This window comes from Camelus bactrianus, chromosome 22 (genome assembly GCF_048773025.1).
Source record: "Camelus bactrianus isolate YW-2024 breed Bactrian camel chromosome 22, ASM4877302v1, whole genome shotgun sequence".
NCBI classification, from domain to species: Eukaryota; Metazoa; Chordata; class Mammalia; order Artiodactyla; family Camelidae; genus Camelus; species Camelus bactrianus.
The window spans coordinates 30,553,705-30,578,803 of NC_133560.1; the positions used below are offsets into that span (position 1 = coordinate 30,553,705).

Sequence of the window (25,099 nt, forward strand, 5' to 3'; positions counted from 1 at the left end):
TAAGCACACTCACACTGTTGTGCCGCCATCCCCACCACCGTCTCCAGAGCTTCCTCATCTTCCCAAACTGAAACTCTGTCCCCGTGAAACACTGACTCCCCAGCCCCTCCCCCAGCCCCAGCCCCACCGTCTGCTCTCTGTCTCTGTGGATGTGACTCCTCCAGGGACCTCCTGTGAGTGGGCTCAGTCAGTGCGTGTCCTTCTGCGCTGGGTTCTCCCGCTGAGCTCCACGTCCTCAAGGTCCATCCACGCTGCAGCAGGTGCCGGAACCGCCTTCTTTCTGAGGCTGAGTGGTGCTTCATTACAGGGATGCTCCACACTCTGCTTGCGTATTCACCCGTCTATGGACACTTGGGGTGTTTCCACCTTAAGCTGCTGTGAGTCATGCCGCTGTGGACACAGGTGTGCAAACGTCTCTTCCTGTCCTTGCTTTTGATTCTCCTGGGTCCGTACCAGGAGCGGGACTGGGTCCCACTGGGTCATATGGGGAGTTTACGCTTAACTGTTTGAGGAGTGCTCCACCACGGCTGCGTCATTTTCATCCCCACCTGCTGTGCACGACGGTTCTGATTTGTTCACATCCTTGCCCACTCTTGTTGTTGTCTGGGTTTTTTTTTAAATAATATATTCTATTTTGAGGGGGAGGGCATACCTCAGTGGTAGAGCGTGTTCTTAGCAGGCACGAGGTCCTGGGTTCAGCGCCCAGTACTTCCATTAAATAAATAAATAAACCTAATTACTTCCTCTCCCCACCCCCCAAAAAAAGCCAAATAAAAAATTAAATAATATCATATTCTATTTTAAGTAAGGTTTCAAATTCAGTTTCTCTGTCCCCCGGCCACATTTCAAGTGGCTGCCACACTGGAAGGGGCAGGTGGAGAGCAGGGTTCAGAGACCCCACGGGGTGGCACTGCCCTAGACGGCCAGGCTGGAACGAATGCACCACTCATCTAAATGCCCATCCATCCATCACAGACTTGTATCACATGCCAAATCCTGCACTGAGGGTCTGGGATGAAGGAGGAAGGAGACTTTGTGCCGCCCTGTTGGCGCTTGGCAAGGGGGACAAACCCTGCCCCCCCAATGCCTCTTTGCAGGACCCAGAGCCCCTTCCCTGCTGCCCTCCCAGATCCCACCTCTTGCCCCCCCCTTCCCTGACACACAGAGTGGCCTCAGACCTGCCAGGATGCTCAGCACCTCCCGCCTTTGCTTTCCTTTCCCTTCTGCCCAGAACAGCCCTCACCCTTGTGTCATGATACCACAATGGTGGTAAGCGGGAAACGTGGAGACAACTTATTTTTGCACCCAGAGGTTAAGTAAGAAAATGTCAGTAAAGCAGTGAAACCGGAAAACCAGACAGCCTCACAAACCATTGCAGAAAACCATCTGTATGGGGCTGAATTGCTGCTGCAATGAATTCACACGAACGTAGTGGTTTAAAACAGTACGTAATACCCTCGCACAGTTCTGAAGGCACAAGTCTGACCTGGGCTCAATCCAGGCATGGGCAAGGCTAGTCCCTCCGGAGGCTCCAGGGAAGAATCAGGTCCCGCCTTCTCCAGCTTCTAGAGGCCCCACATCCCTGGCTTGCGGCCCCTCCCTCCATCCTCACCGCCAGCAGCGCGGCATCTCCCGTTTCTCTCTGACTGACCTCCCACCTCTCTCTGATGAGGACCCTGTGATGACACGGGACCTCCTGGGAATCCAGGGTCACCCTCATCCCAGCGCCTTAACTTAATCCCACCTGCAAAGTCCCCTCTCCCCTGTGAGGTGACACATCCACAGGTCCCAGGACCAGGATGTGGGCATATTTGAGGGCTGTTATCCTGGCGACCACAGCATCCGAGACGTATAGATAAGTGAAGGCAAACAAGACAAGAGTGTGGATCCCATTTATATGAAAATGCAGTTACCCATAAATAGAACAGGGAGAGACTAAACTGTGGTAATGCAAAGAGAATGGTCTGGAAGAAGACATCCCCTAATTGTTAACAGTGGCTTCCTCCAGGTAGGGGATATGGGGCCTGGGGTTGAGGAGTTTTGGAGAAGGCCATGAGATTCGAAAGCCAGAATGTATGCAGTGTCCCAGCAAGTCTGAAACCAACAGATGCAACAGACACTAAAATCTAAGAGCAAACTACAAGGAGAAGCCAGATGTTAAACACTTCCAAACTATCTCCCCTGAGGTATTAATTACAAAGGGATATTTTGGGTTTTCCAGATACCTTTATGTTAACGATTTCTAATTTAATTCCACTGTGGTCAGGAAACATCTTCTGTATGATTTCAATCTTTTTATTTCATGACCTAGTATATTATCTCTCCATCTTGATGAATATTCCACGTGCACTTGAAGAGAATGTACATACCGCTGTTTTGGGGCAGAGTGCTCTGTAAACACCAGGTCGGCTGATAGTGTTGTTCGAGTCTTCCATATCCTTACTGATTTTCTACTTATTCTACTAATTATTGAGAAAGGGGTGTTGAAATCTCTAACCATCATTGTGGATTTGACTCTCTTGTCTTTTCAGTTTTATCAAATTTTGCTTTGTGTATTTTGAACCTCGTTGTTAGGGGCCTATGTGTTTAGGATTACGATGTCCTCTGGATGAACTGACTCCTCCAACATTGTGTAATGCCCTTCTTTGTCCGTAGTAATATTTCTTGTTTTGAATTCTGTTCTTTCCTGATAGAAACATAGCCAGTCCAGCTTGCTTATGATTAGTGTTTGGATGGTGTATCTTTTTCCACCTTTTCCCCACTTATAGCACTTCCCCCTCAGCTTTATTGCAGCATACTTTCATGCCATTAAATTCACTTCTTGTTAGGTTATGGTTTGATGAGCTTTGGCAATTTTTTTAATGGTTGTGTAACTACACCACGAACACACTACAGAACATTTCCACCACCCCAAAGTTCTTATCTCCCTCTGCAGTCAACACTCCCCTCACTCCTGCCTCTAGGCCACCATTGTTACGTTTTCTATCAGTGTTGTTTTCCTTTTCGTAAAATTTTGTAGAGTGGAATCATACACCATGTAGAGTTTTGAGTCTGGCCTCTTTCCCTTTGTATGAAGCTTTTGAGATTCGTCCAAGTTGTTAGGTGTACCAGTAGTTCCACTCTTTTTGTTGTTGAGTATTATTCCACTGGATGGATATAACACAGTTTTTGTGTTGTTTTTTGAATCCATTCACCTGTTGATAGATATTTGAATTGTTTCCAGTTTGAGGTTTTTGTAAATAAAGGTGATATGATCATTTGCATACAAGTCTGTTTGGAAATAAGTTTTCTTTCTCTTCGGTAAATACTCCAAAGTAGAATGGCCAAATCACATGGAAAATGTATTTTTAACTTTGTAACAAATTGCCAAACTGTTTTCCAAAGTTATTGTCCCATTTTGCATTTATTCCAGCCATGCATCAAAGTTCCAATTGCTCTCATCTTCACCAATTCTTGGTGTTAACAGACTTTTTCATTTAATCTCTCTGATACATATACTGTGGTATCCCACTGGGGAGCATTTCCTTAATAACTAATTATGTTAAGTATCTCTTCATGTGCTTGTTGGTCATTCAGGATCTTCTCTGGGGAAGTGTCTGCTGATCCAGTCTGTCACCCACTTAAAATACTGGGAATAGATTTCACTCTAGGGCTAGCTTAGCCCTACAATGAGGCATGAGTCTTCTGAGGTTTCTGCAGAACGCCCCACATACTCAATGAATTCTCTCCACCTTTGCTAGTAGGTTCTCCAAGCAGTCCCACGTTGTGTGAGTGCTCAGTGATTGTCCCTTCCCCCAGCATCGTTCTTTATCTGGCCGCTTATGCATGCACTGTCTGACATTCATCCAAAGACTCAAGAGGAACCCTATGAAAACTTGAGTGCTTTCTCAGAATAGGTCCCTGCTCTCCAGAACTCTGCCCTCCAAATTCTAGCTACCTTGTCTCCCCTCATCTCCCAGTCTCGCAGTCTTCCGTCTCTGTTCCCTCAATCCACAAACCCTCTGTGTTCTGCTTAGGTTTCCCCTCCCTGACCTGCAGCCTGGGTATCACCTACAGGCAGAATTCTGGGGCAGCTGTAGGGCTCATCTTGTTTGTGTCCCTTCTCTCTGCACTGTATGCTTTCTGAAAACCATTGTTTCATATGTTTTGTCCAGCTGTTAAAAGTAGGGGGGCAATTGCCATAGAGTTACCTACCTACTGCATTCTCTTAAACAGCTGGTCAGGAATCCACTGCGTGGATATGCCAGAATTTATTTCTGCAGTTTCCAGTTCACTCTGGTATGGTGTGTAACCTATGATGAGTTACTTTGTCCATCACCATAGGTTAATCTTGCCTGCAATTGAACATCACGTTATAGAATCATGCTGTGTACACTCTTGTGTTTGGCTTATTATGGTCAACATTGTGTCTGTGTAATTCATGCATTTGGTTCTGTGTCTTAGTATTTTGTTCTAATGCTGCACGGTATTCTGTGTTTTGGGTAGACCACTAATTACATATGCATTTTTTGTTGATGGACATGTCAGTCGTTTTGAGTTTTTGGCTCATACAAAGACAGCTACTGTGAACATTCTTGTCCAAGTCTTCGGTGGATGAATTTATGCATTTTTGTTGAGGACAGTGATGGAGTTGCTGGGTCAGAGGGTATACATATATTAACTTTAAAAGATACGGTCAGACAGGCTTCCAATGTAGCTGTGTGGTTTTACGTTCCCACCTGAAGGGTAAAAGAGGAGAGCTCCATATCTTTGTAATACTTGATACCATCAATCTTTCTAATTTTAGCCATTCTTTTGGGGTTACAGAAATATCTCAGTGTGTTTTTCTGAGGGGGTAACTAGGTTTATTTATCATTGTATTATTTAGTTATTTTTATTTTGTCAGGGAGGGAGGTAATTAGATTTATTTATTTTTAGAGGAGGTGCTGGGGATTGAACCCAGGACCTTGTGCATGCTGAGCACACACTCTACCACCGAGCTATACCCTCCCTGCTCAGTGTGGTTTAAGCTTACATTTCCCTGATGACTGAGGTAGAGCATCTTTTACTATACTTATTGGCCATTTGAGTGTCTTCTTTGGTGAAGTGTGTATTCACAATCTTTTGCCACATTTTAACTGGGTTGTCTTTTTCTTTGTAATTTGTAGGAATTTTTGTTTGGTTCTGTTTTATTTACTGTTTAACTATATTGTGGCTATAAGTCCTTTGTCAGATATATGTCTTGCTAATATCTTATCCTAGTTTGTGGCTTGATTCTTCACTCTCTTAAAGGTGGATCCGGGAAGGCAGGAACCAAGCGTATCTCATTCACTTGCCAGGCCTGGCACATAGTAGGCTCTCAATAAATATTCGTTGAATGAATGACTGGGCTCAGTTACCCCACGTGGGCATGTTAATCCCCGTGCTGCTCATCTCACAGGATTTTGTGCAACATGCCAGAGACACAGGATGGATTTGCTGCAGAGTCGGATTTGGCGGTGCTCAGACACCCTCAGCTTTTGGAATCAGAAAGGGTGGAGCTAATAAACAACAAGGCCCTACGTTAGAGCACAGAGAACTATATTAATATCCTGCGATAACCTATAATGAAAAGGAATATGTATGTGTAACTGAATCACTATGCTGTACACCAGAAACTAACACAACATTGTAACATTTACTTCATGTACTTTCATTACAACATTTACTTTAATTAAAAATAATAAAGAAAGAAAAAGAAAAAAAAAGAAAAGAAAAGAAAAGAAAGGGGCGGAGCTGGGTTCTTCCACCAGGAATCTTGCCTTGGAAGCTCCACGTGGGCGCCCCGCCCATAGCAGGGCCCTCCCATAGATAGGCCCGCCCACACCTGTCACTTAGCAGGGCAGGGAGGGTGCCTCCTAGCAGGCGTGGTTACAGGCCGGAACCAGGAAGTGGGTGGAGTTCCAAAGGCCACTGACCAATGAGGTGAAAGAGGATTGTGCCGGAGGGGGCGCGGCCTAGTGGGCACTGAGGCCGTTGTCTGCGTTTCCATTGGGCGGTCTGGCGTCGTCAGGGAAACGCGGGGTCCCGGTGGAGGGGCGGGGTTTCCCGGGAGGCGGGGCTTCCGGGGGCGGGCGGGCCGGCCGGGGCTCCTGCCGTCAGCTGACTGGCCGCCATCTTGTCCGCCATTTGCAAGCGGCGCGGCGCGGAGCCGGAGAGAAGGGGAACGCGGCCTGCCGAGCGGTCCCCGCCGCCGCCGCCGCCGCCGCCGCTGCCCTGCTGACCGCCGCCGACCTGGCCTGGGAGCCCGCCCCGCCGCGGCGGCCGGCAGCGCAGCGCTTTCTCGGGCGGAAGGCGCGGCCACCGGGCCCCCTCAGGGCTCCCGGCCGCGGGCCTCCCGGGGCTCGAGCCGGGCGGCAGCCGCCGCGATGGCCCTCAAGATGGTCAAGGGCAGCATCGACCGCATGTTTGACAAGAATCTGCAGGATCTGGTGCGCGGTATCCGCAACCACAAGGAGGACGAGGTGAGCTCGGCGCGCCGACCGCGGCCCGGACCCCCACCCTGACCGCGACTCGGTTCCCTATCCCCTCTCTGCCCCTGACTCTGGCCCCCAGCCCGTCCCCGAGGCTCCGCTCCAGACTCGAGCCCCGCCTGCCCGCGGCCTGGGCTTCCGCACGCCCGCGCCCTCCCCGAGGCTCGGTTTATCCCCGAGGCCCGAAGGCACCCGAGCCGCGGGTTTTGGACCCACGTATGTATCGGAGCGCCTGGGGAGCCTGCCGCTGAGTGGGCTGCCTCCCCGAACCTCGGTTTACCCGCTCGGCGATGGGGGCTCGCCGCCTTCTCCCCGCGGATGGCCTCGGACGACTTGGCAGGCCCCCCCACCCCGGAGCGGCGGCTCTCCAATATTGAGTGTGTTGCTGGATGTATAAGGGGCCACGCCCCAGGCCCTGGGCACCTGGTTGGGGGGACCCTCCTCTCCGCGGGCCGCCCCCGGACGGAACCCCTTATGGGTTAAACCCACGTTCAGGTCACTCCCTGATGCCTGGCCCGGAACTGGGTCTTGCCTCCTGAGCCCGTGTCCCCCGGAAGGTGCGGCCACCCCTCTTATTGGGAGGAGGGCGGCAGACATCCTAGGCCAAAATAAGGAAGCTACTCAGGGGTCCTGGAATAGGGAAGCCAACTTCAACTAGAAACTCGAAGCCGGGGAGGAAAGGTTTTCCAGAAGTAATAATGCAATCGTGGGCACCATTTTTCTCCCTCCCCCACCCCCCCAACGTGTGACCTAGATTTAGGGGGAATGGGGACAGTTAGTGGCCACCAGGCTGCCAGCTTCCAGGGAAGGATGCCCATGGCTGCACAAGTCCCCTTTCTCTGCTGGAGTCCTCTCTTTGGTGGAGAGCAGCTGTTTGATGTGGTGCAGGTCCCACTGCCAGATGTCACCCGGCCCTCTTCACAAGGGCGCCCCCGGGGGTCCAGCATCACTGGGTGGAGGTGCAGAGAAGTTCAGGAATTTGCTGGGAGGCACCGAGAGCCCCTGGCTCTGCCCTTGTGCCGGGAACCTGAGTTCTTGCTTCTTTGTTGCACTTTTTCAGAATGGGTGTGACCTCGCTGAAATGTAATTAGGTTATTTTAGTTCATTTCCATCCCCTGTTGTCTTCTGGCAACACCTGGGTTTTGCATTGTGTTGGAAGCTCTGGCCAGCTGCGTTGGCTATAGCTCACACTTACCCTGGCCTTTAGTTTCTTTGTGAGTTGGAAGAGTATGTGGTTGGCCTGCATTTTGGTTACTGAGTGTGGCTAAGTGAGTTTGGGTGATGTTTGCACCCTTAGATTTTTTTCTGCCCTGGTTGACCTCCTGATGTCCCCTCTGTCAGCGGATGTTCTGAGCAGACTGTTGTGGGTATTTTGAGGAGGGGCCAAGGGGTCTTTTCAGGCGAGAATCGCACACTCAGGTGGGGCATCTGTTTTTTCAGGAACATTGGCCCATTCTCCCTGGCAGTGCCCTGAGCCGAGCTTTATTCATGTGGAATTACTGGGAATTTTTATTTTTATTTAAATATTTTGGGGGAGGAGGTAATTAGGTTTATTTAGTTATTATTTTTAGTGGTTGAACCCAGGACCTTGTGCATACTGAGCACTCACTCTCCTGCTGAGCTGTACCCTCCTCCCCCTGGAATTGGTGGGAACTGGTGGCGTCATCGCCCCCAGGCTGGGAGCCCATTGAGGGGGCTTTGGGTGGTGGAGGTGGGGGATGCTGCAAGTCCTCAAGGCCAGGTTTCCACGTGAGTCCTGCCCTTGGCCTGTTGATGATGGCCGCAGGAGGTGCCTCTGGGTGCCGGCTGGCGTGGTTTCCTCAATAGAAGAGTTGTGCCATGGAGAATCCTTGCTGGGGTGTCCCTTCTGGTTGCAGATGCTCGGCCATGGCTATTGAGTTTCTCTTCTGGCTCCCTTCTCTCTGAGATCCCCCCCACCCCCGCCGAGCCCCAGGAAAGGCTACTGGCAGCAGTATAGTTTTCCCCCAAAGTTTACTTTTTGTAGTGGATTTTAGCTTGAAACTTCTATGTGGCACCGAAGAGATGAGGCTTAATTATGACTTTAAAAGCCCAGTGGAAAGGCAGGGTGATTTAGTGTATGATGTTTGGGAGAGCCAAGTCCAAGTTCTTGGGCCTGTTTGGGTGACCTGGGGAGAGCCCCCAATGGAAAGTGCAGGCAGCAGCCACCAGCCTCCCCACCTTGCTGAGGGCTTTATGAGAGTGCAAGAGTGACTGCTGTAGGCTTCTGTGGGTGCCCCAAAGAAGAAACTAGAAAACCCAGGACTGCAGGCAGAATAACTTGTTTTTTGAAACTCTTGTTTCAGTTTATGATACCAGGTGTGTGCGTGTGTATGAGTTGGGTTACCATGGAGAACAGACTTTAACAGTGGTCTAATTCACGTGTTTTTCTTGGTGCTTGAGTTTTTTTAATCCTTAAGATGGGGCAGGAATCGTGTTGGCAGGTAGAGGAAATTCACTTGCTAATGTCCTTGCTTCTAAAACTTGCGTATGACTAGGAAAAAGACCAAACAGTTTTAACATTTCCTTTTTTTTTTATTTTTGGGGACGGTAATTAGGTTTGTTTGTTTTTTAATGGTGGTTCTGGGGATTGAACCCACGACCTCATTCATGCATGCTAAACACCCGCTCTACCACTGAGCTACACCTGCCCCCTTAACATTCTGTTCTTATGAGTACCTTTGGAATTTTGGGGAAAGCCTTTTCTTTCCGTCTTTTTAAGTTGTAGAATTATACCCATCACTTTTTGTGATAAGCCTAGTGTTTATTAAAGAAAAAGGGAAAATACTTCTCCTGGTGAATCAGTTCGAGAACTTTTTCCTCGTGCAGAACTCGAGGGAGAGGCTGGGGTTCTGCCCCGCGTCCTGCCTGGGGGCGCAGCAGCGCCGCCGCCGCCCGCGCGCACGGGGCGCAGGGCTGCCAGCCCTCCCGAGTGGGCGCGCAGGCGCCGCGGTTTATTTTACTCCGCCCATGGCAGTGAGGTGGCTTCCAGTGTGTACTGACTGGTGCCCTCCCCTCAGGCGTGGCTCTGCTGGGTCCGGCAGTACCGGGGTATGTCTGAGAGTTTTCCCTTGGGTCTCAAAATTTCCAACCCTATTTAACTGAAGTTTCTGAACTGTAAAAACAAATTCAGTTTAAATTGTGTACTGTCAGCTGTGTGTCCCTGTGGGTTCTGCATTCACCAACTGTGGAATGAAAATATTTCTGAAAAAAATTCCAGAAAATTCCAAAAAGCAAAACTTGAATTCGCTGCATGCAGGCCGCTGTTTACATAGCACTTGCGTTGTATCGGGATGGTCAGTGATCTGGAGGTGATATAAAGTGTAGGGGTGGATGCGTGTAGGTTGTGTGCAAATCTGTGCCATTTTTATACGAGGGACTAGAGCATCTGAGGACTTTGGTATCTTCGGGGGTCACGGAAGCAGCGCCCCGCACAGGTAGCAAGGGCTAACAGTAGAGTAATGCTTTGAAACTGGATGTGAGCTGTGGTTAGGATTGAACTGTGTGGGATGCGGGTGCTCTAGTGCTGCTGACCTCAGAAATGGCAGTTCCCTGCGGTCAGACCCAGCGCCACGCTGTGGGGCCCGTCGGGCTGCGAGGTGTGTGCGTGGCTGGCTTCCGCGCTAGGGACGGTTCCCGAGCCAGTGTCACGACAGGCTTGGGTAAGCACTCAGTGCTTTTTGGCTCTTCCTGTAGGATTCCTTTCGCCCTAACAACTTCTGAGAAGACTGAGATCTGAAGTTTAACAAATGGGCTGTTCCCTAAGTGAGGGTCTCCCCGTCAAAACTGCTGACGTCGAGCAGGTCCCTCTCTGGGGGCGTCCCGGGCACTGTGGCCGGCGGACCGGCACCTCTGACCCTGCCCACTTGATGCCGGGGCATCCGCAGTCGTGACAGCCACGGACGTCCCCAGGTGTTGCCCAGTGTCCCCTGGGGGGATCGCCCAGGGGAGAACCCCTGACCCAGATTGGTAAGAACCATTCCCAGCATTCCTTAGTGCTCCCCGCTTCATCCACGTCCTTTGTCCCTGTTTTGTCACTGTTGCTGGACCCTGTCATACTGTGATATCAGAAGGCCTTTGTCCCTGCCTCCTGTCGCAGAGCTCCTGGAATCTTTGTAGCTTCCTAAGCAACAAAGGTACCCAGGGCATCCTTGTTGACAGGGTTGGTCTCTGCCCCCAGTTCCTGACACTGAGCTTCTAGATCTCTTGGGGTGTCCTGGGTGAGGGGAGCGTCTTTTGTTCTGATGAGATGGCTCTGGGTGGGCTCCTGGCTGGGGATGGTCACCAGAAAGGCCAGGCCATGATCTGAAGCTTGGAACTTTCAGACCCACACCCTACCCCCAATCTTTGGAGGGTGAGGGGCTGCAGATGGAGTAAATGATGGATCACGCCTCTGTGATGAAGCCTCCGTAAAGGTCTCTAGAGTGTGGGGCTCAGGGAGAAGCTCAGGTGGTGGAAGCATCCGTGTGCCAGGAGGGTCCCAACACCATGAGGACAGAGGCCCCGCGCTCGGGGCGCCGTGGACTCGCCCTGTGTGCCTCTGCCATGCCCTTTACTGCGGAGTAAGCCGGAGGACACGGGTCAGTGCTTCCCTGAGGAGAAGGGGGCCGTGGGGCCTGGATTAGAGATGGTCCCTCAGAAGCTCAGGGGACAGCCTGGACTTGGAACCAGTGTGTGAGGTGGGGGCGGTCCTGCAGGCCTGGGTCGTCACCCTGCAGGGTCTGCACGACTCCGGGCAGAGTGTCAGAACTGGACTGAGTTGTGCCACACCCAGCTGACATCACCGAGTTGGTCCCCCCACAGCGGGTGTGAGAGTGAAAGGAACCTGAGTTTTTCCTGGGCAGCCCAGAGGATGTCTTCCAGCTTGGCTCTTTTCCTGGTCCTTACTAGTTGAGTGTATAAGGCGCATGGACTTGATTGCACGTCGTACAGCTGAAGTATTACGGTGAGCTCTCCCGAGTGTAATTTCCTTGCTCTGCCCACAGTCTTGTCACCGCCACACGCGGCCCTGCGCGGCCCGGCTGACTGCTGCTCTGCTGGCTGCGCCCCGCCCTCCGCGGACAGCAGTCTGCCGTCTGTCTGCGCTTACCCGGTGGGCGGGAGCTGGGCGCCTGGCTGGTTTCCGCCTGGGGGGTTTATGAGCCGCCCGGTGCAGGTGAGTCCTCTTTCCTGGTGCCGAGCCATCTGTGTTCTTTGTGAGGCCATCTCTTCTCGGCCTTTTTCTCTTTGTCTTACTGATGCGCAGGGGTTTTTGAAAGGGCAGCTCCGTGTCCCGGGCAGAGTGGGTGGCTGGACCCAGTCTGGGAGGGGTCTCTGCGATGGGTGATCCGCGCTGGTAACCGGCTCCTGGTGATGCCCATTTGTGTGAAGATCTAGTAGGTTGGAAGGAAGGAGGGAGAGATGACTGAAGGAGGCTCGAGGCCAGAGTCCCCTCTCCACACTGTGGATGCTGGGGCCTGGTCGTCCCCTTTGGAGGGGCATGTGGAGCAGCCTCCCTGGCCCAGCTCACTGGGTGCCACGAGCCCCCCCAAGTTGTGACAACCACTGATGTCAGGCGTAGCCCGGCATCCCCTGGGGGCACAGATGCCCCACTGAGACCCTTGCTCCAGGAGCTCTGCTGACAGAGGGAGGCGGGAGGCCGAAGGTCAGGAAGCCTGAGTTGACTGCGGTCCCCAGTCGAAGACCGAGTCCTGAGCCCCTCCCCGGCTGGTCCAGGGTGGGCCGGGGGAGGGGGCACAGGCGCTCCTGCCTCGCTGTCTCTCTGATCTTGGCCTCCCCAGAGCTGCTGCTGCGGGCCACCTGTGGGACCTACAAGTTGTCCCGTCTGTCCTTTCAGGCAGCCAGTGCCCAGACCGCCGTCCACTACTGTGGAACCCTGGTGCTTAGGGTCCCCTCCTGCACCCACTTGAACGACTCGGGCCCTGAAGTGGGCTGCCGCCCCAGTGTGGGCGCAGCCACGTGGTGTCTGCAGGAGCAGAGACCGCAGGCTGGGCCCTCGCGTGCTGAATGACATCTTGCGGTTCCAGTTTCACTGAAGTGGTGGTTTTAGGTGGTTTTATTGAGATACGATTTATGTATCGTAGCATCCACCTGCTTTAAGCTTGAAATCCAGTGACTATTTTAGTGCATTTACAAAGCTGTGGGGCCGTCAGCACAGTCTAACTGTAGAGCATTTCCATGACCCGCACACGAAACCCCAGGCCCGCGTCACGGTCCCTCCCCTCCCTCCCTGAGCCCTGGCCTCACTGACTGGCTTCTGTCTCTGGGGTCAAGGTAAAGGCTTTCTAAGGCTGTTCCCACCCTTCGGGTGGGTGTGTCGTCTCATGGGCCTCCGGGCTGAGCTGAGGGTGGTGTGGGTGATGGCAAGGGCCGTGACTGGCCGTTGTGGGAGCTGTCTGACTTGCGCACGTGGGTCCTGGGGGCTCACGTGGAGGAGGGCTCGCAGGTGGGCAGGGGGCATCTGGCCAGAGCTGTGGCCCGGGTCCCTGCCGTCGCCGTCTCTGCCCAGCACCACGCCGTGTCCGTGGCTGGGGTCTGAGCCCTGGCTGGGCCTCGGGCTCGCGCTTCTGCGGGGGCCCAGCTCCTCCTGGCACAGAGGCGCTGGAGCCTACCCATGGCCAGGTGACCACCAGGAGGGCGTCCTTGTTGGAGGTCACCCTTGGATGTCATCAATTGAAGTTCACTTTGACGTTGACTTGCCTGCTTTGGGGTTCAAATGCATTTTGCTGTTGAAGAGATGATGGTGGATGTCAGTCGGCTTGTTTTTGGCAGGGTGGATGGAGTCACTGAGCGTGCTCTCCCTGGTCCCACAGCGACTTCTGAGAGATGGGGTTAAGTGCCCTGGAGAGCCCTCACTGGTGGTGATGGCGGCCTTAACCACGGCCAAGCATCCAGAGCTCTGAGGACTCCTGGGGCTCAGGGCCTGAGCCGGGGAGCCCGTGTGCCGTGGGAAGGTCCAGAGAGCATCTCGTGGGGACGTCAAGGGATGGAGCAGCTGAGGTGATGAGCGGTTGAATCCTCCAGACGTCGGAACATCACTCAGTGCTGAGAAGAGAGGGGCCGTCGTGCCACGAGAAGACACGAGGAGCCCCGAGTGCACACGACTAAGTGAGGGAAGCCGGCAGGAGGCTGCGCACTGTGAGCCAGCTCTGGAAGGGCAGCGCTTTGGAGATGTGGACGGATCCATGGTCGTGGGGCAGGGGTTGGGAGGGGGTGAGGAGATGGAGCCCAGGGGACATGAGGGCAGTGAGACACTCTGTGTGGTGCTGTGGTGGTGGGCACGGGTCTCTGTGCATTTGTCCAGGCCCACAGGGTGAACCCCGATGTCAGCTAGGGATCCTGGGGGATTGTGACGTGTCTGTGCAGGTTCATTGATTGTCACAAATGCCCCACTGGTGGGGGATGTTGACAGTGGGGGAGGCTGTGCACATGTGGGGCCAAAGAGGTGGGAATCCACCTTCCACTCAATTTTGCTGTGAACCTAAAACTGCTCTTAAAAAGAAGTCTTTAAAAACAAAAGTGCACGGTCCAGCTCCGAGGATTTTGAGTTTGCCAGCACCTCTGAACGAGCGCAGGGCCCCGGGCCTCACCCTGGAGGCCTGACTCCACTTCGGGGGAGGGCCTGGGAGTCTTGGGTGTTTCTGTTTTTTAAGTGTCTCGGGAGCTCTACTGAGCAGCCAGTGGAAATGTTTATAAATGGTTATTTTATGATCGCCTACAGGGCTCGTATGTGCAGGAAGTTTGTATCCTTTGTTCTCTCTTAAGTTCTGTGGCGAGAGAAAGACGCAGGGACCTGGTGCCAGCGTCCTTGCCCTGTGCTGAGGTGTGAGTCAGCCTGAACCAGGCCGCAGCGTTTAACAGCTTTGGCCTGCTTGCACCTCTGACTTGGCTTTTTGAAAAGTGTCGGCGATATGTAGTTGTTTATACTTCAGGTCTTAAAATACTTTGACATTTTTAATACAGACACCTCACTTCATCATGCTTTGCAGATACCCATTTTTCACAAATGGAAGGTCTGTGGTGACACTGCCTCCAGCAGCATTTGCTCACTTGGTGTCTGTGTCACATTTGGGTAATTCTCACAGATTTTAAAACTTCCTCGTCACAACTGCATTTGTTATGGTGATCTGTAGTCAGGGATCTTTCATTTTAGTGTTGTGATTGTTCTGGGGTCCACGAACCTCTTCCGCGTGAGATGTGGACACAATTGATTGCTGAAGAGACGGGCTGAGAATGCAACACGGCCTGGGGGTAGAGCAGTGCGCCCGGCCCGGAGGACAGAGCCAGCTGTGAAGGGAGCGCCCTGCGGGCACAGTGCCTCCGACAGCCACCCCGCTGCGGGGGGGACGCCGCCAGGGCAGGAGCCGTTGTCGTCCGGTCAGCAGGCTTCACTGTCGCCTGCGAGGTCGCGCGGGGTCACCTCATTGGCACCTTTCAGGCGGGGCTCCCCCTCCTCCCCAGCCAAAGCTGACTGACTGGTGGCTCTGATGATGGTTAGTGTTTCTTAGCAATAAAGTGGGTTTAAGTAAGGCACGTACTTTTTTGTTTAGACGTAATGCTGTGGCGAGCTTAACAGATGACAGCGTGACGCAGGCGTGACTTCACACGCAGCTCGCGGTGGCACATGTCCGCCGTATCGCTGTCCTCTGGAACCCACCCTGCAGTGTCTCGGGTCTGCCTGATCACCATCATGTCTGCATACCCTGATCAGTTTTTTTTCTTCTCTGAGAAGGAGAATAAATACTTCCTTGTCAGCAGTGCTGTGTGAAAATAAAGACCTGGAAAGCCTCACGAGGTCGTCCTCTCCCGCGCTCCTTGCCTGGGCTCCGCACCTAGAGCTCTGCTTTAGATGAATGTTTAAGCACTCCCGAGGGAGTGGGGGACAGGGCAGTATTTTACAGCCTTTCCTTCCCTTCCTGTCTGTTGAGCCATGAGCCCATGCACCCTTTTTATAGCTAAAAGCTAGTGTTGAGGCAGGGTCTTTGCGAAGGTCGGCCCCTTCCTGGGGTCCCATTTGTCGGCCCAGTGTGTGTGCTGGGGGTGGGGACTCTGTCCTTGGGCTGTCGCTCTGCCACCGCTCCCCAGGGCTGTATTCCAGGCTAGAGCACCAGGGCCCGCTGTTCCCCCACCACTCGTGGCCTCCGGGGATAAGTGGGGCCGCCCAAGTCCTTGCCACCCTATAGCCACGGGCCGTGTTGCTCTGGCTGCTTTTCAGATTTTCTCGTATTTCGGTTTTCAGTAGTCTGTTTACCATACGTCTGGGCGTGATTTTCTTTTGTATCTCCTGTTTGTGGGAGACGCTGGGCATCTTGAATCTGTAGACTTATGTCTTCCACCAAATTTGGGGACATTTCAGCCATTGGTTTTTCAGATCTTCACCCACGCCTTCCGTCCCCGGGAGCCCAGTGCTATGCTCGCCGTGCCCCCGACCTCGCAGCGCGGGCAGGCACGCTGGCCCCGCGTCCTGCCTTGACTGCCTGCACAGCGGCACGTCCGGCTGATCCGCCTTCACCTGGCTCGCTTCCTCCTCCAGCTCCCTGTCCAGTCCATCCAGGGCATGTTTACTTCAGAAATTACTTTTCACTCTAGAGTTTCCATCGGGTTGTTTTATGTCGCTTGCCTTTCTCTGCTGAGATTTCCTCTTTCTCTTCATCGTGATCATATTTTCTCTTTGGTCACAAGAGCATGGTGGCAGTTGGTGGATTGAAGTCCGCGTGTCAGCTCCATCACCGGGGCTGTCTCAGAGCTGGCCTTCGGTGGGCGTTCTTCCCCTTGGGTGCAGGTTGTGTCCTCCCGTCTCTAATCTGAACAGCTGTGCCTCGTGTCCTGGACGGAGTGAGCTTGTCTCCGGTGGGTGTCCTTCCCCTTGGGTGCGGGCGTGTCCCCGTGGCTCTCACGTGGATGGCCACACTCTGTGTCCTGGACAGAGCGAGGGCGGTGCTGCGGGGACCCTGGGCTGTGTTGCGCTCTCGGAGAAGTGTTGCTCTGCAGGGAGGGGCTTGTTTTCGGGGTGGTGGTCTTGCCTGGGCTGAAACTCCAGCAGTGGCCGGAGGAAGCTGGAACGCGGCTGCGTCTGGACTTCGAGTTCCATCAGGACGGCGTTCATGTGAGGGTGTGGCCCCTACTCCCCCCTCCGTTCCCAGCGGCTGTGTTCACGCCTCTGTGCTCTGCACGGCGCCCACGGTCACAGCCGGACAGGACCCAGGGGTCTTGTGGGGTCTGCCCAGTAGTGGTCTTCAGATGAGCTGGGGAGGCTTGGCCTGACAGGAGCGCACACACGTTACCGGGAATGGACTCTGCCCAGAGTCGCACGGAGACCACGGTGCCTTGGCTGCTCGTGGGCTGACAGACACCTCACATTCAGGTGTCAGCTGTTGGGGTGTCCTGGGCGTGCGCCCACCCCAGAGCTGCCTGACCCTCCCACAGCAGTATTCGTCCCTCTGTTGCTTCCCTTTTAAATCATTAACGGCAGCTCCCAGGTGCGGGAGGGGTCACCATGTGTGGGGATTAGTAACTGGAAGCCCGCTGGAAGGATCCAGTGACGTGACACGTGTTCTATCACGCGCCCCTTGGTCATGGAATATTCATCACACTCGGGCTGCTGGAGCGCTCGGGTGGCGCCATCCCCGTGTGTCTGCGCTGGGGTGGCCGAGTGGCCGCAGTGACGTGAAGGGAGGGTGTGAGCACTGGGCAGGGTCCCCCGGGTGGGGTCGGGAGCCGTTGAGTCCTGTCAGAGGCCCGGCAGCCCGCTCGCTGTTGCCCACTTAGAAGCAGGGCTGCAGGGAGGGCGGGCAGGCGGGCGCTCCCGGCCCTGTGCTGGTTCACGGCGTCCGGCCCAAGGGCACGTTGGTTGCTCTGGACCTGGTGTATGGGTCCCGACCTTGGGATTGGGGTCTTAGCAGATGTGCTGAGTTAGTGAGGAACCCCAGGGAACTGGAAACCTCTGTCCCCACAAACACCTGCGCACGGACGCCCGTCCGGGAGTCAGGGTGTGAGGGGGGCTGAACCTCACTGATAGGCGGGGAGCTGCACACAGACCCTCGGCAGGCTCGCCGGAGGGGCTGCCGAGAGCGGGCCGGGCTCAGAGACGCCCATGGGGTGGCTGGTGTCCGAGAGGGCCTGGTGCCTTCAGCTCCGAGGGCCGAGGGGCTCCTCACAGCCGTTCAGGGCCAGCAGCAGGCCTGGGTCTCGTGGGGGTGGGCGGGAAGGGGCCTGGATGGCGAGGTTGCTGGCCGGCCGGCCCTTCTTACCCGGGAGCCGGAGCGGTGGGCCCGGTGAGGGGCCGTGCCAATCTGGACCTCCGCCCCGGCTGCCTGCGCTGGGCTCCCTGCGCAGCTGCAGCACGGGCCGAGGTGGACCTGCCGCTGGGGCGGCGCTGGGACATGGGCTGTCTTCCCGGCTTTGTGCTTTCTTGTCTGCAGCTGGCTAACAGGCTAATAGAAGACGAAGAAATTTTCCGTACCTTGATACTCTATGTTGAAATGATTATTCTTTTTTTTAAGTTTTAAAACTTTTCGGTGTATAAAATGTCAGGTAAACACACAAGTAGAGGAAGCAGTTCACAGAGCGCGGTGTGCCTGCCTCAGCTGCATCACCCCGACCGCCTGTCGTCCGCAGCCATCCTCCTGTGGGGCGCTGCCGGAGGCCCGGAGGCCGGGAGGCCGGGGCACCTTGCAAACAGACCTCACGCACACAGCGCGCCCCTTCGTGTGCACTGGTTGGTGGGGTCTGTACGTTCATGGAGTTGTTCTGCCTGATTCCAGAACACCCCATCACCCCAAAATGAAAACCTGTCCCCAGCAGCAGTTACCCCCTTCCCCAGCCCAGTCCCTAGCACCAGGAGCCTCCTCTCTGTGTCTGTGGACTGGCCTGTTCTGGACGTTTCACTTCTATGGAATCACACAGTCTGTGTCTGACTTCTTTAAGTTTTAGCCGAACTCTTGGAGCTTTTTTTTTTTTTTTTTCTTTTTAGGCAAAATACATCTCTCAGTGTATTGATGAAATCAAGCAAGAACTGAAGCAAGACAACATCGCGGTGAAGGCCAACGCAGTCTGCAAGCTGACCTACGTGAGTACCGGGCAACCTGGCCCTTCAGGCTGGGTCTGACTCCACCGTCCCTCCCTCTTTCCGTCCATCTGTCCCACTGCGACTGGTGGACACCACTGGGGCACTCCGGGTGGAGGGAGAGGTGTGCTGAAGCCCTTGCCCCGTGACCCTTTCCCACGTGGAGGGGCAGGAGCGCCCCCTGCAGTCACAGCTGCCCTGCCAGCTGGGCCCTGAAGCCTGCCGGGGGTAGGGAGCTTCCTGGTCCAGTGGGGGGTGGGCCTGGGCCGGGCAACCTGCTCCGGCCTCTCCTGGTCAGAGAAGGGAGACGCGTGCGCTGCTTGGGTTTCAGCTGGTGTTTCTGTTTGCCAGACACTACTTTAGCGTGTGTTGTTACCCTGTGGCTGTGGTTTTAAATGTGGGGACTCACTAGTCAGGAGCAGAAGTGAACCGCCCCGGGGCAGGGGGGCTGCTGGGGCCGGCGGCGCCCGGGCGTGTGGGTGAGGATCGCCCTTTCTCGCCGACAGCTGCAGATGCTAGGCTACGACATCAGCTGGGCCGCCTTCAACGTCGTGGAGGTGATGAGTGCCCCCAAGTTCACGTTCAAGGTGAGGGGAGCCAGCCTGCGGGGGCAGGGCTAGGGGCGGCGCCCGCCCTGGGGCAGAGGCACCACCGCCGGGCACAGGGCGACAGACACCAGCCGCTGGTCCTCCGCGCTTCACAGCTACTGTTGTGCTCGGCGCCGGCACCCCTTACATCACCTTTATCTTTCAGTTTTAAGTAGGCCAGTGAGCTAAGGGTTTGTAGGATTGACTGTGTATTAATACAAATTAAAATAAATTTCTAACTTTTCCAAAAAAAAGACTAGCAGGCACTGACCCTCCCCGTCAGAGGCCACGCTTCTCACCATGTCCCAGGGCCTCAGTCACCTTGCAGGCGTTCTTTCTGTGTCGCAGGGGCCTACTCAGGAGCAGTTTGAGACGTTGCCTGCTGCTTACTTGGTACTGTAACAAACAGGCACATCTCTCGCTTTAGTAATTGCCCTGAAACGCGGTTTTCAGCGCCCACAGCCCATTGTGGGTTTCCTTGAATTTCCTGGGTTGGCTCAATTTTCCACGCACCGGCTGGGTGCCCGGCTGTTTCCTGCCTGCGGACCAGGCTCCGGCTCTTCTGAAGGACACGGTCATCCTGCCCGCCTGTTAACTGTCGGCAAAGAAAGGAAATGCCGTATTTGTCAGAATTGGCTGGTGCTCTGTGTGGATGTTAAAGTATCTCAGGCGCGTGCGAGTGTGACTGTAGGTGCCCCGTCAGGGGGCAGAGAGATGTGAGTTGAGTTTAGCCAGCACTTGTGATGGCTTTTTCCATCCCATGGCCAGGTGGCAGTGAGGCCGCGCTCGGTCCTGGTGGACTGGTGCCGGCGCCACAGTCTCTCACCCTAGCACCCTGGGAGGGGAGGCCTTCCTCCTGGAGGCCCCATCCTGTGCTGACTCGTGATGGGGACAGCTGGGTGCTTCCTCCTGGCACCGGGTCCCATCTGGCCTCTGACACCTCCTTTTGTTCCACTCCCAGCGCATCGGCTACCTCGCGGCTTCCCAGTGCTTTCACGAGGGGACCGACGTCATCATGCTGACCACCAACCAGATCCGCAAGGTAGGCCCCTCGCAGGAGGAAGCACTCGGGTCGTGTTCTCCAAATGCCCAGAGATGATGGCGGAGGTGGGGTGTTGCAGGACTCCTATCTCGATTTCCCATCTTGGCGTCGGAGGGCTGCCTCCGCATTCACTCCTCCTTCCTGCCCTTCTCCCCTTGTGGGGCCACCTGCTGAGGTCCAGCCCTCCTGGTGCAGGGGGCTGTCTGCCCCCTGGATCTTGTGAGTCACGCCACATGGGCCTCTCAGCCCCGTGTGTTTTTATGTCACAGTGGTCTCTGGGAAGCACTGAGTAATAAGTGTCTCCTTGGCCCCAGTGTACTTTGAACATCTCTTGTTTCCCACCTTATTGCAAGTGGTCGGGGGGGGGGGGATTTGGTGTCAGAGGTACCCTCCCTCAGCCCAGACCACGCATCAGAGCCTGTGAGCTGTGGTTGCTTTGCAGGTGACCTGGTGACTGGGCTCCTGGCAGGCGCTGCGGGGCAGGCAGGCTGCTTAGGGACAATCTGAGTGTCCCCCATTTCTGCAAGCTCCGTGGCAGCACCCAAGGCGCCTGCCGCTGCCCTCTGACCCTTTGTAAGTCACACTGTGCTGGGGGGACTTCATCCTGTGCCCTGGTGGCTTTGTCTTCTCAGCCTGGGCTGGAGTTAGTTTAAAAGCCTGTATTTTCATTTTGTTACTGTGGTCTAGAAGGTTGACTCTTAAAATACCTTTCGGTGTATCTCTTACCACATATGTAAGGTTTGGGGAGGTTCCTTAGGAAAATCTCTCCCCAGAGCAAGTGTGTGACGCACACAGTCCCCTGCTAGTGAGACGGGGCTTCCGCGGTCAGGTTTGGTGAGGGCAAAGGTGAGCAACGTTGGAGGTCAGGGCCGGTGCGTGCTTCTCGCGGCTGGTTTTCCTGCTCCCCTGAGGGCTGAAGCTCAGGGCGAAGCTTCTCTCTGCTTTTGGGAGGGGCCCGAGGAGTTGTTCCTGGCTCTCCTGGGGGAGATAACCCGTGGAAACGGAGGTTCCAGGGTTCTACTCTGGGGGCTCCCCGCCATGTGCCATTGGGCTCTTGGGGCTGGCTGGCTATACCTTCTCAGCCCAGGGCTCCTCCAGTGGAGCCACCTGGGGCCCGTGGGTGGCACCGGCTCTGCACAGCACACCCCTGGGACGCGGGTGTGGCTCTCCCCTTACGGCCGTGCCAGGCTTTCTCTGTGATGGCACGTGGGCCTGGCTGCTCCTTGTGAGTCCTCGTCCTAGCCCGTCTCCCACCCCAGAGCAGGCCTGGCGGGCACAGTGGGACCCAGCAAGGTACGTTCCTCGCCCACCTCTAACCCTGTCCCTCCCTTTCCAGGACCTGAGCAGCCCCAGCCAGTACGACACTGGCGTTGCGCTGACTGGCCTGTCCTGTTTTGTTACCCCAGATCTTGCCAGAGACTTGGCCAACGACATCATGACACTGGTGAGTCTGTGAGTGCGCCCGCCCCCTTGGCCTTTGCTCCCCAGCGTGCCAGGGCCGCACAGGTACCCGGAAAACTGAAGTGGTGATATCACACAGAGAGCCTTGGGCATGCGGAAATGACCTGGGTCCCGGGCGAGCTGGGCACCGCGTCTTCACCTTCTCCGGGCACCTGGTGGGCCCTGCATTCTTACTTCACCTCCTGAGCCGGTCCTGTGAGGGCGGGACGGAGTCTGGCCGGGGACTGTTACCCAGTCTGAGCACGTGACTTGCCGTCTACGTTTTTGCTGAGTCGTGGCGGTGCGGTAGCGGTCCCGGCAGGTCAGGGCGGTCCCGCCTGCCTGCTTTGACCAGGGCAGGGCGCCTTTTATTTTCACCAGAGCACAATTTGACTTCTTATGGCTCAGTCCACCCGGAAGGCAAAAACCCCAGCCAGCCCTGGTCTCCGGGGTGTGCAGAACCTTGTTCTGAAACACGGACATCCTCTTAGAAATCACGGCCCTCACCTTGGTGGGTCGACTGCACGCTGCGTTCTCCAGGGCTCTCCCCGTCTGGCCGCATTAAGTAAAGCAGTGGCGTGGAAGGGAGGTGTGTTCCCCTTGGGAGGGCTCTGTCCGGACGTGGCCTGTTTGCTGTGCAGATGGTCAGGTCTTGGCTGGTGGTCTTGAAAACTCATGCACTTGGCTTCTAGATCAGGGCCAGCACAGCGCGGCCCAGGCCACAGCCAGTCGCCGCCTGTTGTAGATGGTTTTGTCCACCCGCGGCCCCGCGCCTTCATCCCTGCAGTATTCCTGGGCTGCCCACCGTCAGGCCCCCACCAGGCAGTGTGTGGGCCCGCGTGCGTGAAAGCGCCCCGAGCCCTCCGGGGTGTCAGTGAGCTGCTCAGACCGTGCTGGTGCTGGTCCTGGGGTGGGGGCAGGGCTCCCCTGGGCCCTGCCAGGTGGGCAGCGTGCATTCCTGGCAACGAGAGGCCCTCCTGGCCAGAGCACAGTCCCGAGGGCGGTCAGGAGCTCCAGGGCCCCAGGTTGGGGTGCAGGGGGTGCTGAGGCCTGGGCGAGGGGGGCCTGGGACACCCCTCAGCATCTGGCTCTGGGGACAGGCCTTGGCAGGCCAAAGAGCTGGAGGCTGTCTCCATTGTGACCTTCTATTTGGGGTCTCTGTCCTTCCTCCCGTCGCTCAGGGGCCCCAGTTCATCCAGGAGGCAGGTCTCAGCCTCCGGAGGGCAGGTTGGAGTCACAGACACTGGGAGGCAGGTTTCGATCCCGGCCAAGACTCTGTTGTGTGATCCTGGGCTCAGGGGGCAGTGGAGTAGGTGTGCGTGCTGGGCTCCGAGCCAGGAGCCAGTGAGCTGGAGAGAGGGTCGTCCCAGGCGCTGGAGGTGAGCGGGGAGGCGTGGGGCGTGGCGGCTTCGTCAGGGAGACTGACGGCCCTCTGCCCCCGCAGATGTCGCACACCAAGCCTTACATCCGGAAGAAGGCGGTGCTGATTATGTACAAGGTGTTCCTGAAGTACCCCGAGTCGCTCCGCCCTGCCTTTCCCCGCCTGAAGGAGAAGCTAGAGGACCCCGATCCTGGTTTGTTGATTTGAGTCATCAAGGGGCAGACGCAGGGCCGAGGGGCTCTGCCGCATCTGTGAGGGCCTGGTGGAGGGTGTTGAAGGGAGGAGTTGAGGGGCACAAGGTTCCGGGACCCTGTCCTGGAACCTCCCCAGTAGGGCACCTCTTTACCATCTGCCACCACGAGATGCTGGATTCACCTTCTTTCCAGTAGCCCTGGGACCCGCGGCTTCTCCAGGCAGCCCTGGTTCTGTTAGTTGGTTCAGGATTTGGAAACCAAGACCCGGGTACAGGGTGTGCCCGCTCCTGCCAGGGCGTTGTAGCCTCTAGGCCCTCAGCGGACAGTACACTCACACCGTGGGGCCCTCCTGTGGGCAGGGGCGAACAGAGCCGTTCTGCGGGTGGGTGTGCTGTGCCCAGAGTCACTTTGATCCTGCTGGGGACACACCCCGAGCGGGTGGGTTTGAGCTCTGCCCACAGGCCATGGCACACCCTGGCCCAGGCAGGGCCCCCACACACGCGCTAGCAGCCTGCTGAGGGGGCCCCCCTCACTGATGGAGGCCCCTTTCTTCTCAGGGGTCCAGTCGGCGGCTGTCAACGTCATCTGCGAGCTGGCCAGACGCAACCCCAAGAACTACCTTTCCCTCGCCCCTCTCTTCTTCAAGCTCATGACCTCCTCCACCAACAACTGGGTCCTCATTAAGATTATCAAGCTGGCAAGTGACCTGCTCGTTCCCCCCCCCCCCGCCTCCCGGAGGGCTCCAGGGCTGTTGTGAGCGCGCGTGGCACACGGGGCCAGGCTCCAGTGACCCTGGCATCTTTTGTCCCCTAGTTTGGTGCTCTCACCCCCTTGGAGCCAAGGTTGGGCAAGAAGTTGATTGAGCCTCTCACCAACCTGATCCACAGGTAGGCCCTCGGTTCCCAGGGGCCCTGTGGCCTCAAGGGTAGGGACGGGGGCTGCCGCCACAGAGGGGCCGTGTGTCTGGGCGGACTCTCCCCTTCATTCTGCGAACAGCAGAGTTACAACAAGGTGGAGAAAGCTGCCCCACGCAGCCCCTGGTTCCCTGGTAGACCCAAGGGGTCTAACTGAAGAGCTGTAAGTGTCTCACTGCCCCCCCAGTTCTGGGGTGTTCTAGGAGTGTCCATGCTGCTTTGGGTGCCTATGGTTGAATCCTGGGGGCCAAGCATTGGGTGCTAGGGAATCCTGGACTGGGGTCCTCTGGGCATTGGGGGTCCTGGGGGCCTTGAGGCCGCGTTGGATGTTAGAGCTGTGGCTGCTACGGGTGAGGCCCAGGCCATGGGCTGGGCCCTGCCATCCCCTGGGGTTCAGTGTCCAGGCTCACAAGTGGGTCCCACATTAAAAATAATTATATATATCAGGTGTTTGGGTTCAGGATGTTGTTGGTTTTAAACAAAGAACCAGTCACCAGGCTTAGGATGTAGCTGCGGTTTTCAGAGCGTCAACAAGAAGCTGTCGGCCCCGTGGTGGTTCCCGTGGATGGGCTCTGGTGGCCCATGCTCCTTGGGGCTCACTGTGTCCGTACCCTCGGGTTTGGGTGATGTGGGCCCGGGACTGTCACCAGAGAACGTTGGATTGGAGTAGATGGCCTGGTGCCCGCCCTTGGTCTTCCTGGGCTGTGTCACTGCTGCCCCTTGGTGACCCCGGGGGCTGGCGTGGGTCACAACCACCGCGTTCAGCTCGCCTGCACACAGCCACGGCCGACTGACCCGTCCGGGGAGCCAGGCGGGGTGGTCTGGGTGGTAGAGGCATGTGGGGAACTTGGCTTTTCTTCACAGCTGTCAGAGAATTGGGAGGTTAGGGCGTGGGCTGCAGTGGCAGAGCATTCAGGCAGACTTTGGGGGTGAGGAGGAGTGGGGGTGAGGAGGGGTGCTTCTGTTCC

The 25,099-nt window shown here is 56.0% G+C and overlaps 1 protein-coding gene across 2 annotated transcripts in view; it reads left to right on the top strand.

Moving 5' to 3' along the window:
• Nucleotides 1-6,143: 6,143 nt before the first annotated feature.
• Nucleotides 6,144-25,099, top strand: part of AP3D1 (adaptor related protein complex 3 subunit delta 1) — a 34,408-nt gene continuing 15,452 nt past the window's right edge. Inside the window, exons 1-8 of one of the 2 annotated variants that reach the window (XM_074351225.1) lie at nucleotides 6,144-6,482; nucleotides 18,481-18,576; nucleotides 19,080-19,160; nucleotides 20,122-20,202; nucleotides 21,539-21,646; nucleotides 23,087-23,216; nucleotides 23,775-23,914; nucleotides 24,031-24,104. In XM_074351225.1, the coding sequence (XP_074207326.1) occupies nucleotides 6,387-6,482; nucleotides 18,481-18,576; nucleotides 19,080-19,160; nucleotides 20,122-20,202; nucleotides 21,539-21,646; nucleotides 23,087-23,216; nucleotides 23,775-23,914; nucleotides 24,031-24,104 (806 nt within the window). In that variant the 5' untranslated portion in view covers nucleotides 6,144-6,386. The remainder of the gene's footprint in view (nucleotides 6,483-18,480; nucleotides 18,577-19,079; nucleotides 19,161-20,121; nucleotides 20,203-21,538; nucleotides 21,647-23,086; nucleotides 23,217-23,774; nucleotides 23,915-24,030; nucleotides 24,105-25,099) is intronic. The other variant, XM_074351224.1, reaches the window with a different exon arrangement.